The 16,072-nt window shown below is 39.9% G+C and overlaps 1 protein-coding gene across 1 annotated transcript; it reads left to right on the forward strand.

Moving 5' to 3' along the window:
• The first annotated feature begins 5,486 nt into the window (after nt 1–5,486).
• LOC109408519 (nedd8-activating enzyme E1 catalytic subunit) lies at nt 5,487–7,147 on the forward strand. Its single transcript, XM_019681878.3, has 3 exons — nt 5,487–5,761; nt 5,817–6,286; nt 6,351–7,147. The coding sequence occupies exons 1-3, from the start codon at nt 5,602–5,604 to the stop codon at nt 7,071–7,073; spliced, it is 1,353 nt and encodes a 450-aa protein (XP_019537423.1). The 5' UTR covers nt 5,487–5,601; the 3' UTR covers nt 7,074–7,147.
• Nucleotides 7,148–16,072: the final 8,925 nt, after the last annotated feature.

Below are 16,072 nucleotides of genomic sequence, written 5' to 3' on the forward strand. Positions count from 1 at the left end.
TTGTCCTGCACTGAAAGGAGCCTTGCAGTAATGACAAGCACAAAAATGTTTTTTTGCAATTGCGTGCCATAAGATTGAACCTTTCAATCGTCGAAAGTGTGCCGAAACGGCCTACTTTTCTTCACTAGATCAAGAGTGCCGAAAAGTACTACTTTTCAACACTCTTAAGAGTGCCGAAAAGTACTGCTTTTCGGCACCTTTGCAAGGGTACACTTTTCACTAACACTAATGTTCTCCCGTAGTTCGATGGCTGCTTCTATGTCATTTCGGCAGATCGAATCTGAATAGAAGCTATTTCAATTCTAATTTGATCAGCCGAACAAACGTAGAGAGAGAAGCAGCAGAAGCAAACAACGCTCGTTACCGACGCGACTCCGAATACTTGTGACCTCTTGTGTCACCTATGAACACAGCCTACCTGATTAAAAAAAAAGACGTGCATGAATGCTCGCACGTGGTTTTTCTTGAAACGTGTGTGGAATGTGGACAGTCAGAAATGATCGTACTCAAGGGTATTTCGCATAATTGCAAAAAACTTTGTATGCAACTCGTTGCAAAACTCGATTTTTTCAGCACTCGTCGTATTTATCCAACTCGGCAAGCCTCGTTGGATAAATGTACAACTCGTGCTGAAAAAATCATCATTTTGCAACTTGTTGCATAAATAACTATTAAATTTACCATGACAAAACATGATCATCGACCCACCAACGCTTCTTGTGTGCGTTTTGTTTTTTCTCACATCAACCGGTTCGATAGCTGAGTGGTAGCGTGCGAGCCTGGTGATGTCAAGATTCTTGGTTCGAATCCGGTTGCCAACAGAAACTTTTTTTTATTGAAAATCGAGTCCATGGTAAAATTGAAAACATAATTCTGTTGAATTAAAACGAAATTTAGTCTGCACAAATTTAGTGGCGTTGTGCATTTAAATTGACCCTCAGAATAGTAATTTTCACCGCAAGCCGCCGTTCAGTGTAGTTAAATAAAACAAATTCCAACTCAGCGAAAAAACTAACGTAATTCATGGAAATATATACCTTATGAATTACTATAACCAAAACTAATGTATGTCATAAGAATACCTTATGAAAATTGATCGTGCTTGTTATGACACATTTCATAAGATAGACTTGAATGAAGATAGATGAAAAGAACAAAAAAATCATAGAATGATGCAGACTGGATTCGATCCATTAACGTTGGGATCACTGAGCTCGTGTTTTATCCGCACGGATACCGACGCATGAGAATATCATGTTGCTAAACATATCTGGCGTTCGAATTGAATAGGTCGAATCTGCATGGGAATCACAGCAAACTTAGGACCTATTCAAATCGAACGCCTGATATATAAGAGCCAAGCTGAGACAATAGATCGACATTCCAAATTAAAAATATAACAGATGGCACTTTTTTGTGTGGTAGTAAGTAGTAAAATCGAATTTTCTCGGTGAAGAAGTTGTTCCGGAACATGAAGTAAACATAAAAAGTTGCCTTTTCAAACCATTCCTGATTTCTGTTCACTAACTTTTCACAAAACTATCCCGATTTTCGGGATTTTTCCATACGATTTGACAGTTCTTGACTACCATGTTTCCGTGAGCTGAGGGGGAGAATTTGAAGAGGTTGACAACCGAGAGTAGCACAGACGATGCATTGAATACGAGCGATGATGTCACCGCCGGGCTGTCAGAGCTGAAAACTAGATGCTATAAAAGTTCTTGTCTGCACTTTTCGCTGCTGGCGCCAAACAACAATCGTTCTATTCTACTGCTGGGTGATCACGAACCTTCTCAGGTTGAAAGTTGCTGCGGTGATCGAAATTGTCTGAGGATGGCTGAAGGAAAGCAAGCCGCGGCGTTCCTGTGGGGCATGCGTTGACATTGCGTGCCGCACACGGTGCGGCGCGGTTGCGGTGCGGCAGCTTTGTGTTCTCGTGTGCATTCTCCCATTTGATTGTGTGTAACTCAGGACGCACTTGCGTGCACGCTGCGTGGACGTGCCGCCCGTGTGCATCGGCTCTAAAACAGATATTGTGCGTTTAGCACTAAATTGATTTCCGAAAAAACTTCATCGACTTCCGCTGCCTTTCCTATGCGTCAAACATAACGTCGGAAGTAGTGCGCTGTACAGTAAATCTGGTTTTCTATACAGCGCACTACTTCCGACGTTATGTTTAACGCATAGGAAAGGCAGCGGAAGTCGATGAAGTTTTTTCGGAAATCAATTTAGTGCTAAACGCACAATAATTTTATCAGATAACGGTGATTAACACATCCAATAATTGGCGACATTGTGATCTTGATTGTGATGATGTTAAGCCTGGAACACATAGCGTCCGTTCCGTCGAGGAACTGTCACGCACACGCAAACGGTTGCATTGTGTGGGGCACTTTAATGTTTTACACGTATTATGTAATTGTGAATAGTTTATGTTAAATAGTACTAAGTTTGAGTTATTCAGTCTGAACAACATTGTATGTTGAAGATGTAGAAATAAATAATAATAATAATAAGACAAACCCCGCATAGATTTTTACAATTCATGTTATCGTACATATCATACGCATTCAATTCACTGAATAATAATGATAAAGATAATCATAGCTCTACGATTGAATAATGCTGGTTGTAAAATTGCAACTATTCAATATTTTTCCGGTATCATGGCACAAACGATTATGATACGTCTAATGATAAATATATGATTGTTAATAATCTTTTTTTCTTCATAATCGAGAAAATATAGCACTTTTTACACTAATAGAGTCGAAATTCCTCAAGACTGCCCTAAGCGAGAGTCGGGAAGCATTTGCTTTGGTTTCCTACATATATTATGCGTTGCGCGAAAATTTGTACGCGCAAGCGCTCCTACATCTCCGCCTGTAAGAAAAATCATTTCGGTGTTTTCGGCGCAGTATTCCTTGGCCAATTCGCGCACTTATTGTAGAAGACACCATAACGATTAAACATACCAGCGGAGGTCTATTAGCGATTTTGCACCTTTTTCGCTCTCTATTTTCTTGCAACGGGTAATAAGAAAGCTCAATATTATTCCTTTTAGAGGTCAAAATTGAGAAATTTTCTATGAGGCATCAGCATTTGCAAGAGCATTTGTTACCGGGACGACGAGAAGTCACGTATTATCCTTTCCGATTTGTGCAGAATGGGAAACTCCATCAGGATCTCCATGCACCATGCCGTAGGTGGAATCTTATTTCAATGCATTTTCTAGGGAACTGCACATCGGCGGCACAATAGGTGATTACTATTATGTTTCCAGTTCAAAACCGAATTAGCGACATTTTTTCTTTGACTTCCGCTGCGTTTGCCTTGCGTTAAACACAATGTCGGAAGTGGGGCGCTGTATAGAGCACCAGGTGTACAATACAGCGCCCCACTTCCGACATTGTGTTTAACGCAAGGCAAACGCAGCGGAAGTCAAAGAAAAAATGTCGCTAATTCGGTTTTGAACTGGAAACATAATACGTAGTTGCAATGTCCTAGTTCGCAGTCGGCGTACTCATTGGTTAACAACTGAACTAACTTACCCGCATATCTTGATATCGGATGTTCCAGTTACTTTCATATGATTGGCTTTGAATAACCCGCGAGCACCATGTGGATATAGTGGATTAAGTTAAAAAAAATCTTTCAGCACAAAAACAAACACAACCTGACGTTACGAACCTCGACCTCGCTTTGACAGCAGTGGAAACTGCAGGGGTGTATTTTTTTCAAAGTCGATTAAGTAGAGTTTTGAAATATTTCATATTTGTTTTTATTATTCGGTGAATCGTCAAATAAATGATAAAGTGATTGTAACACGAATAATTTGGCAAAATTTTTGTTCGTGAAAAAAGCCATTTTTGAATGGTAACTATACTTAACAACCCATTCGGTCTATCATTCAAATTCCGAATATGATAACTCTAATCATTGATATGATTCACGTTTATATTGTCTATCCGGTTGGAATCAAGACCGACATTCAATCATAATTTGCAATTTTCTTGGTCCAAAAGTGTCGCAACTGTTTCGCATCTAGTGCGCTGTGTTGCTGACAACAACGGGAAGGATGCGCACTACATTTGACATGATTAAAAAACGTCGCGAGTTGGGTCGCGTCGCGACTTGATTGTGCGAAGTCCGGTTTGGTGGCGGCCCGACAATAATATTGTATCATTCATTTTATGTTACCCCGTATAATCAAAAAACGATACGCTTAATCACAACTTTATGATACCGTTTTATTCGGGACATATCTGAAGGTCCAACCTGAAAAAAAGGCTGTCTTTGTTCCGATTCTCTTTCAATTATTGTGCGTTTAGCACTAAATTGATTTCCGAAAAAACTTCATTCACTTCCGCTGCCTTTCCTATGCGTTAAACATAACGTCGGAAGTAGTGCGCTGTACAGTAAATCTGGTTTGCTATACAGCGCACTACTTCCGACGTAATGTTTAACGCATAGGAAAGGCAGCGGAAGTCAATGAAGTTTTTTCGGAAATCAATTTAGTGCTAAACGCACAATATTACGATGTCACAGTGGACATTTTGACAATTCAGGCCCAACATTTCAATAGGTCCTATCTGCATTTGAGAGGCTCTCTTTGTTTACTTTCTCTTTCAATTATTACAATGTAATGGTGCTTTTTTCAACTATTTTTGCAGTACAAATAAAAAGACGATTGTTTTGACCAGCGTTCAATGCAAGGAGACAATCATAATACAAATAAACAGCTGAGATATTAACGAAAGAGAGGGAAACCAAAAAGAGCCTCTCTTCTGCAGATAGGACCTTTAGACATGTTTGGCCTGAATTTGTGATGTGTAGATCGGAAAAGGACTGTTTAATCTACCTTTCGACGTAAGGGAACGTTCAAAAATTACGTCCAACATTTTGGGGGGAGGGGGGATCTAAGAAAGTGTCACAGTACGTGCATTAGGTATAGGAAAATAGCGTGACAGAGGGGGGAGGGGGGTCTAGAAATCCCGAAAAACGATGGACGTAATAAATGAATCGTCCCTAAGAAGTTAATTATAATGTATAAATAGGGTATCGCGCCACTTGGGCGGTGGCTTCTATATTCGTCTGTTTTCCACTATAACTTAGCCAATTTTGAACCAATTGACTTAAAATGTTGTACACAGGTAGATTCTATACCTATCTCACCACATTCCAAAAGTTGTTTCAATTGGTTCAAATTTGACTGAATTATAGTGGAAAACAGACGAATATAGAAGCCACCGCCCAAGTGGCGCGATTCCCTACATGCACGTTACAATCGAAAGAGAGGAGACCGAGGAGGAGACTTAAAGAGAGCCTCTCATCTGCACTTAGGATTTATAGCCATGTTCGGCCTGAATTGTGTTGTAAAATGCTTGACCAGGATTGTTTGAGAAACACTGTCATAATTTGTTATGTTACTACAGAATCCACGACGAATTGACGATTTTGACAGGCGGGATTAACCGGTGAGTTTTGTTTACATCTCATACATTTTGTGCAAAAATTTGCATCAGCCGGCCAACATTTGCAGTTTGTGCGTAAAATTAGCTTGGAAAAGAATATTAGTTTTCTCCCGAAAGCAGTGGAGTGATGGAAACCACCACAGCCCAAAACAGTGACCATCAGGGTAAACGGTGGAACCACCTGCGTAAGATCCTCGAGCGCTCCGGTCCGTTCTGTCCGCCGAACTTCACGGCATCGAACGAGACGTTGGAATTTTTGCAGAACACTTGCAAGATACTGGTGATTGGTAAGTTGCTAGGCTGGGGTAATCTGATCCACAAGACTAATTTGAACGATTCTAGGTGCCGGTGGACTGGGATGCGAGCTGCTGAAGGATCTGGCCCTGATGGGCTTCCGTGACATTCATGTAATCGACATGGACACGATCGAGCTGTCGAACTTGAATCGACAGTTTTTGTTCCGTCGTGCGGACATTGGAAAATCCAAGGCGGATTGTGCCGCAGCTTTTGTAAATGCCAGGATTCCGGGATGTACGGTAACGCCGCATTTCTGTAAGATTCAGGACTTCGATGCCAGCTTCTATCGTCAGTTCCACATCATCGTTTGTGGGCTGGACTCGATTGTGGCACGCCGATGGATCAATGGAATGCTCATCTCAATGCTGGAGTACGAAGAGGACGGCTCGGTCGATGAAACGTCCATCATTCCACTGGTGGATGGTGGAACCGAAGGATTCAAGGGAAACGCTAGGGTAATTTTGCCTGGAATGACGGCTTGCATCGATTGTACGCTGGATTTGTTCCCACCGCAGGTTGGATTTCATTAAACGTTTTGATCGTTACAATCGTACATCTTACTTTATTTCAAATTCACAGGTGACTTACCCGCTGTGCACCATTGCCAACACACCCCGTCTGCCAGAACACTGCATCGAGTATGTGAAAATCATTCAGTGGCCCAAGGAGAATCCCTTCGGAAGCGACATCGGACTGGATGGGGACGATCCGGCGCATATCACTTGGGTGTACGAGAAAGCTCAGGAGCGGGCCAACACTTTCAACATAACGGGCCTGTCCTACCGGTTGGTGCAGGGCGTTCTGAAGAACATCATTCCGGCGGTAGCCAGCACGAATGCGGTCATTGCGGCTGCCTGTGCCACCGAAGTGTTCAAAATCGCCTCCAGCTGCTGCGAGCCGCTGAACAACTATATGGTTTTTAATGACAGCGATGGGATCTACACGTACACCTACGAGGCGGAGAAGAAGTCCGATTGTTTAGCCTGCAGCACGGTTCCACGTCCGGTTGATGTGGTCGACCCGAACACGATGACCCTGCAGGACCTGATTCAGCATTTGTGCGATAGCGCGGAGTTCCAGATGAAGAACCCGGGCCTGACGGCTTCCATCAATGGGAAAAACAAAACCCTCTACATGGCGACCGTGAAGAGCATCGAAGAGGCCACCAAGGGCAATTTGACTCAGTCACTCGGAGAGCTTGGATTGAAGGATGGTCAGGAAATAATGGTGGCGGACGTTACCAATCCTAATGCAATTTTGATTAAACTTAAGTTCCAAAGCAACGAAGTTGAGATGGCATAGGCAAAGTAGGTGCTTTTGGTGTCGATAAGTGGTGGAAGTGAAGTGGTAATAAAAATGGATGCGTGAAAAAAAAACCTATTGTACTGAATATGTTGTTGTAGGACAATTTCCTGTGGTACCTTGGTCAAACTTGACATTCTGAAATTGTATTACCACAGCATTACCACAGACAAACTACTTAAGCAATTAAAAAAATATTTAAGCAAATTTTGGTGTGATTTTTAAAATGCTTATGTGCGTGGCCACATTGCAGAGCCTGGTCCTATTGTCAAAGGTGGGCAAACCAAGCGTGATTGGTGTTGATGTTCACTGCGGGTAACCAATTCAGCTTCCGGAGGTTGACCGTAGACGCTATTTTGACGGTCTGGGTGAAATCCGTTAGAAAAGAGAAGCAAAATCTTCACATGAAGGTCATGCATTTTATGTATTGTCTATCCGGTTGGAATCAAGACCGACATTCAATCAAAAATTGCTATTTTCTTGGTCTACAAGTGTCGCAACTGTTTCGCATCTAGTGCGCTGTGTTGCTGATAACAACGGGAAAGATGCGCACTACTTTTGACATGATTCAAAAACGTCGCGAGATGGGTCGCGTCGCGACTTGATTGTGCGAAGGCCGGTTTGGTGGCGGCCCGACAATATAGCGGTCTAATAGTGGTTTCGCAGCGCGGCATCACGAACACTAATGCAAATCTACTGGTTGAAAATATGCCCATTTGATTTTGCCGGAATCAGCTGATTTTTGTTTACTATTTTCAACCAGTAACTCAGGTAGTGTTCGTGTAATGCAACGTGTACGTACACGCAACACCACTTCAAGCAGAAACCACTATGCTGATATATGAATTTTGGCAGACTATAGTGGGCTGATCACATAAAACGAACGTCAAAAACAACTTATTATTCGATGTAAAAACTTCTACGCTTATTTCACTCAAAGGGTTTAAACATTTATGATTAGAAAAGTGTCCTTTTAAGGACGAGTATAGTTTTACTATTTTTAAGTAACACTAATTTACAGAGCTGCAATTTTTCAAAAGGCCTTTATGATAGCGATATTTTGCTTTTTTCATTTTCTCCGTTTTGGTTTTCCTGTCGTTGTTTTCCGATCAGCAACACGGGAGCGAAATGAAATAGGTACTCACACTCGTACGCAGGGCGCTGAAAGCGAGAGCTGACAGGGCTAAATTTCCATTCAATTTTCTGTAGTTGAGTGTTTTCACCCGTGGTCAAACACCTCCATGCAATAAAACAGGAAATATCGCCATTTGAAAATCGGCGACAATTTTTTTTTTAATTGGTTCTAAACATGTTTTTTCAGCATTTAGAAACATCCAAACTAATAAAACTTTACAAACTTTGCTGAAATAATGACATTTTAGTGTAAAAACACCAACTTTTCATAACTAACGCAGATGTGTTGGTGAGTCTCATTTTTGACATTTACGGGAATCTCTTACCTTGGTACATATTTATATACTTTGACCCGTGGTAGCGTATCAAAGTATATAAATATGTACCAAGGTAAGAGATTCCCGTAAATGTCAAAAATGAGACTCACCAACACATCTGCGTTAGTTATGAAAAGTTGGTGTTTTTACACTAAAATGTCATTATTTCAGCAAAATTTGTGAAGTTTTGTTAGTTTGGATGTTTCTAAATGCTGAAAAAATATGTTTAGAATCAATTAAAAAAAAATTGTTACCGATTTTCAAATGGCGATATTTTCTGTTTTATTGCATGGAGGTCACATTTAATCCAGTCAGATGCAATTAAACAATAGCTTCTAAGATGGGAGTGCTTAATTTCTTAAGAAAGTTTGCTAAATAGTGATGTGCCCATACAAATCAGCGCAAACTTCATAACTATTTTTTGCTTTTTTCCTTTTCTCACTAATCCGTGAATATTAGCGGGAATCTCTTACCTTGGTATTTAGATACTTTGGTAGCGTATATGGCACTCACTCTTACAAGCTACCGCTTGAAACGAATAGCCTTTCAGCATGAGTACACGCAGAACTCGATGTAAGGACTGTTCAATTTATAAAACGGACAACTTGCTTGTGCGATATCTTTTTTATTTTTCAATAAAACCATTTTCAGTTTTTTGCATAACTTTCTATAGTTATTCTCAAATGTAGGAAAAATATAACATTAACCAAATTGTTCTTTACTGTGTAACTAAAGCGGTTTTCGTAAAACATCAATAAAAACCCATTTCTCAAAATTCGACATAACTTTCCACATACTTAACATGCACATTTTCATGAAGTTTTTAATGTATTGGAATCTTATACTATTCTACTAAAGGTAAAGCTCAATAGTTGGTCAATAATAATGCACCAAGCAGTCTCCAGCATGATATAGTAAGTTGCCTTGTTTTCATAGAATTTATTAAAAAATGTTCATTTAAGTCCTGTGTTGCAATAGCATCACGGATTCGGCTAAAAATTTGTCCAGAGTAGTAGAATATTGCTCTCTGAATGATACAGAAGAGAGATTTACTTTTAGTTGCATTTTTCATCCAAAGTTTAATCCATAAAGATGGCCATATTAAAAAGTTTCATATTTTTTGCTCCATTGATACAGATTTTCGACTCTAGCGAATCTTATTATTATTTATTTTCAACAAAGTTGGTCCTATGTTATTGTACACCTTATTTAATAATAATCGCATGCAAAGTTTTTATTTCCTACATCATTGTTTTGCAAAATTTGCATTTGGTTGCATTGTTATTTGGAATAACCTTCAAAGAACGAAACTGTTTTGATAACTGTGTCTGTAATGGCGCACAGTAACCAAACCAACAATACTATTAAGAAGCAGTTTTCTGCATTTAAAACCACATTATTCCCACTTTCGACTGAATGCATAAAAAAATTGATTATTTAATATTTTCATGCCCTTTTTGCTTTACAATTGAATTTTATTCAAAAAATCGAATCTCACTTGAGACTTTAATATCTCAACACTTAATTTTCCAATTGAGTTTAAATTTTGTCAGAATGTTTATTGCTCATGCTGCTACAGCATGGCACATACTTTTCTGGTATTAAAAACAATATACCATGTTTGAACAGTAATTTTATATATATTTTCAATTTTCAGAAATCGAAAAATTCGCCTTATTTTACACCTGACCGATTTTCTTTAAAATAAAACTATTTTAATTCGATTCAAAAATAATTACTATAATGAAAGATGATAAACTGAACAACGAATCAAGGGTGGTTTAATTTGAACTACGCGTCTTCTTTTTATAGCCTTGTAAAGTTGTCCGTTTTATAAATTGAACAGTCCTTACACAGCGCAACGAGTAACTTTCACACAGCGACCGAAAAGACAAAAGAATTTTCACGCAGATTTGTGTAACACCGGATCAACACAAAAAATGTGCTGATCCGGTGTTACACAAATCTGCGTGAAAATTCTTTTGTCTTTTTGCTCGCTGCGTGAAAGTTACTCGTGCGCTGTGTTGTTTCATTTAAGGGTGTAGTGTGTGGATGATTGGGAATTGAACTTGGTTGGTCGCTCACGAATGGAGCTCTCGGACTCTGTCAGTTCTCACATCGAGGAACTGAAAACGACCGCCGCAGTCATTCATTTTCGGCTGAAAAACAGGCACTGAGACTGATATTTTGCAGGACTGCTAATTTATATGAGAAAATCTTTTCTATACGATTAAGGCTAACTTATAACGTTATAACGAAAAACCCAATTTAATCCACCTATGGTGAAAAGAACCCTTCTGATTGGGATTGTGATGTGCAAGCTGTTCCTTCAGATACTCCTTCATGTGGTATATCGGGGATTCCTAAGAGTTTTTTTTTCAGGAGTTCCATGGGTAATTCCTCCAAAAGTTCATACAGAAATTCCTCCAGATATTTCTTTGGGAATTCCTTCAGGAACTTCATCGGGTTTCCTGAATGTAGTTCCTCGAGAATTGATTCGTGTGCTTTCGAAAATTCCTTTAGCATGAGCATGAGCATGAGCATAGATGACCGTACTATTCGTAGTTGCTACTCCGTGATTGACCAGAACAATCGAAGTTGCACAAGGAACCAACAGACGGAGCTTGGGAGTAGCTTACCGTCCTCAATGTGCATCTTCGAGAATTCCAAACTTTATTAGGTCAATAACGGCGCCGGCCACGTCCTTACGGTCATCGAGGAAGGAAAGGAATGTTATTATGACGTGCGTTGCTTACTAAAGACCGAGATCACCTCTGCGTCTCCACGTCTGTCATGGGAAGGACTTTTTGTTAGTGGGGAGGGGAAAGGGCGCATGATATGAGTTCACTTTGGTAAGTGGAATGATTCATGCAACCCTATTAATATCAAACCACTTATTTTCATTTGGACTAAAACAAAACACATGCCGACATCGATGATGACGAACCATTCAGATAATTTTCGAAGTGCGAAAATTAACGAAAGAGAAAATAAAGTGATTTGAATCAACGTGGCTTTGGAACTTGGGCCGACACTTGACGTGACGAACATTTCAATGTCTGTTGACTAAAATCGCAAAAAATGTTGTTTGTTGCATTTATCGTATCATAAATCGCCCCGTACGAAGATGAGCAGTCAAATAGACGACGACGACGACGACCGAATGAAAACGCGGCCTGTACACTTTGCCTCCAAAAACTCACTCTCGCAAAAATCTAGCAAAGCGAGCGCGCGAAACTTTGCTGCTGCCGAACTACCGCACACTACTGACTCTGTGCTTTCGAAAATTCCTTTAGGAGCTCTAAACGGAAATTTCTCCATGAGTTTCTTCGAGAATTTCTCTACGGATTACTTCAGAAATTCTTGCAGTTGCTCCATCAGAAGTTTCTCTAGGAGTTTCATCGAGAATTCCTCCAGATATTCCTTCGGGAATTTCTCAAAGAATTGCTTCGGGAATACCTTCAGAAGTCCCTTCAGGATTTCCTCGAAGAAATCTATCGAAAATTCCTTGAGTAGTTCCATTGGCGTTTCTTTCATAAATTTCATAAGGTGTTCCGTCGAATAATTCTTTATCCCTGATAAAGATCCAAATTGGGATCGAAACTTTGGAGCCATGAAAATAAATGTGTAGGTCAATCTATTAAGATTGCAAGCCAGACCAAAGTTCGTTCAAGGTATTTTACCAGGGGTTGTTTTGGAAATTTATTATAAAGGTTCATCAAGTTTTTCCCAAACAGTTTTTTTTGGGCATTCCTCCAGGATTTCATTCGGAAACTTCTCGAGTTCCATCGGGACTTCCTTCAGCAATTCCTCCAGTTGATGCTTCGGAAATTCTTGCGGGAGATTTTTCGGAATCCCCCTCGTAGTTGCTTCGGGAATTCCTCTAGGAGTTCTATCGTGAATTCCTTCAGGAGATGTTACGAAAATTTCCCCAGGATTTCTCTCGGGAGCTCCTTCAGGAATTCTTTCAGATATTTCATCGGGAGTTCCCGAATTGATTTTGGAGATTACTTTAGATTACTTTACTCTCTCAGGTGATCCTTCGGGAATTTCTTTAGGAGTTCCATCGAGAATTCTTCCAGGAGATACTTTCAGGTATTTTCGGGAATTCTTTCAGGGAATTCATACAGGAATTGTTCCGGGAGTTCCTTCGAGAATTTCTCTAGGAGTTCCATCAAGAACTCAAAAAAAAAATGTTTCGAAAATTCTTCCAGCTTTTGCTTTGGTTTGGATGGTGTCGGGCGAAGGTCATTAGGCCGAATTGTCATTGGAAATTATTTTTGCCGTTACGTCCCCACTGGGATAAAACCTGCTTCTCAGCTCAGCAGTGTTCTATGAGAACTTCCACAGTTATTAACTGAGAACTTACAGATACATTATAGCCAAGGAAGTCACGGAAATTTCCTTTATGAAAAGTTCCTGGACCGACCGGGAATTGAACCCGTCACCCTCAGCATGAATTTTTCCTTTTTTTTGAACATAGGGCGTTCCTTCTAGTAACACTACCAAAATAGTTTTTTGTGCTGAAACTGCTGATATTTAAATCACAAACTTTTCATTGTTTCATTGTTGTTTTTGGCAATAATTGTTGAAAAAGGTAAAACAACAGATCCGTTTCTAGTTTCATAACTGCTGAATTGCAATTCATCCTGATGACCATTCGGCCTACAGGGTGGGCACTCAAAACGGCAAATAAAATTCCCGTGTTTTTCCCGGTTTTCCCGGTAGACATTTGAAAATTTTCCCGGTTCTAAAAAGTAATTGCTTCCAGTGTAAATTAGATGAAAGCTTCTCTAGAAAATTTAGGAGAATGAATATTTTGAAAACCTTAGATTTAATCCAGCTTTTTACGCTGGCTATAAAACAACGGGGGGTGATTCGTTTTTGACAATTCTTGCCGACAGCTTTTATGGTCCACTGCACGAATTTATTCTGGCTTGCTTACTCTCACGCGAAATTTGACGTTTGAGCGGTGTCGCCACCGCTCAAACGTCAAATTTCGCGTGAGAGTAAGCAGGCCAGCATAAATTCGTGCAGTGGACCATAGCTTGGTCTTAGTAGGCAGGGTATTCAGATTTGTTGACTCATCTGTCAAAAATTTTCACTGTTTGGAGGCCACCGTTTTTTCAAACCTCTCTTGCGTACCGCATTAAATTTAATTGTTAATTGATTTTCATACTATTTTAGGCATCCGAGGACAGCAAAACTGTTAAAGGGCTTAGTTACAAGGAGTTGAGGAATGAGATTTTCCAAAAGTTCATCGTAGCGCCGATGCTGACTACTGAAATCACAACGAATACTGTAAATTACGGGGCTACACTTTTTTATGATTATTTAACTTATGTTGCCTTTCGTGCCGCACTTAATACAAGAACAAAAATATAAAATCCTAAAGCGATAGTTGTCTCTCCACTTCTAACTGCAATTGGGTTTTGATCAGACTCAATTGGCGATTGATTAAAGGTAGAGAAGTATACAGTCAGGCTTATTCTACGCGTCCTGTAAAATGAGACGAGACGCATTAGGTGACAAAAGTCGGCTCAATCCCGTTTGATTTGTATTAGTCACCTCACACGCCACGCAGAATAAGCCTGACTACAAAACCAGAAAAAAATACGTCTCATGTCTCCAAAATGCAATGTGGTACAGTGAGCATTCGCTCGTTGGGTCACGACTGCGCCCCGATTAGCGAATCGTGTTCGTTCGTTGGGGCAACTGACAACTGATCAAAATGCTGTAGACACACGCAAGTGACGAGAAATATGTCACGAAACACTCACATACTTGCACAAACGTTCTGTATTATGCCTCTCAAGAAAAATCAGAATATAGCGATTATCTGCCTCTGGCTTCTGATATCAGCGCGACAGTCACTAATCATAACAGCGTCACCAGATTTAAAAGTATATAATTCCACTATATGGGGTTTGACAGCAAGAACACTCATTCCACTGAGCTACTCTTGCCGTTCGTCACAAATACATTCAAAAACATCTGTCACTTCGCGAAACCCACGTGCTTTTGTTTTTGGCGGGAACACTTTTTCTTTTGTTTTGCCTTGCGACTGTCATGCGGCGGTATGCCTTGCGAGCGTACGACCGCCGCAGGACTCTAATAAAAGATAAGCGCGACAATATATAGGAGCTGCGATGCGACGGCGGTCAGACGTCAAACTCGTTTTGACATAGATTTTGACATTGACAGTGCTTTTTAGTTGGGTTTTGCCCCAACCAGTGAACATTCAACTATCGAGACAGCCCATCTAACGAGCCGCCAACGAACGAATCGGGACTGTAATTAGAGAGATTATTTGGTATTGTTCAGCCATGTTTTTGAGCAACTGGCGTTCAACAAAGTCGATTGATCGCGCTACACCGAGAGCGGGTATATAAGTGAAACCATAAGTGAAGTCATTTCGGGCAAAAGCAAAGCATGCAACCCGTCAAATCTCGCTTGATCTTGGTCCTTCTAGGTCCTGTTCAGTAAAAAAAACCAAAACTGGCTCAACTGGATGGCCGACACAGGTGTTGACTCGTTCGAACATAGTTCGGTGTAGTCTCTCCTAGTTGTATATAAATATTTATGGTAAAGTCATTTTGAAACATACGGCTGATTCCATATTTCCTTCCTGCTAGTTGTCGTCAGCATTTTTTGTCAAGCTAGAATAGTAAAAATGTAAGAAACGAATTGAAAATCATAAAAAAATGAAATTAAATTTCTCTTGTTTCTGGAGGCGTGAAAATTCTTGACGTTCCACTTTATGTCAACATTGAAAATTTTCCACAAAGCTTACTTTGATTTAACCATAATGAGATTTATAGTGTCGGCAAGAAATGTCATTCACAGTTTATGGCACACTAGCGAAAAAAGCACAAGAAACCGTTTTTCTTCGATCACAGTACGCATTTGCGAAGAAATGACAGTTCAAATGGCAGTCACCGTGGAAAGTTTCTGCCAGGAATCGGTCAAGAAGATTCTTGAGCGATTCCTTTCAAACACCAAACTAAGCTATATCGTGTATTCACACGAACCGGAAAATAAGTATCCAATTTTTTTACTAGGTAAATATCTGTTTGTCTCGTATATTATGATGAAGAAAACTGACGAATATCAACACGAAAGTTACGATATCTTTAGAAAAGAATCGCTAAATTCATAGATAACCTACTATCAGAATTTATTAAGTTATTTGTAAAAACAAATAGAAATAATCGTGAAGGGTCGGAACTCCTACAGATAACACTACGATTATAGGATTTATTTTAATCTACGGAGAAAAAAAATAGATGGCCTTCTGGTGAAATGTCTAGAAAAATTGCTCGTGAAAGAATTCTGGAAACAATTTCCAGGGGAATCTCTGATAACTTCTGGTGAAATCTGAGAAAAATTTTGGAATCAAAGGAGAAATGTATGGGATCAAAGCAATCAGATTATGTATGGCAATCGTCAAGTATTCGGTTATTTCACCAGCGATGGTAATATGAAATTCTCAGAGTTTTCATTTCTGATGGCGTTTTCAAATATGTCATGAATTTCTCCAGGAATTCC

Source organism: Aedes albopictus, chromosome 2 (genome assembly GCF_035046485.1).
Source record: "Aedes albopictus strain Foshan chromosome 2, AalbF5, whole genome shotgun sequence".
Taxonomy (NCBI): domain Eukaryota; kingdom Metazoa; phylum Arthropoda; class Insecta; order Diptera; family Culicidae; genus Aedes; species Aedes albopictus.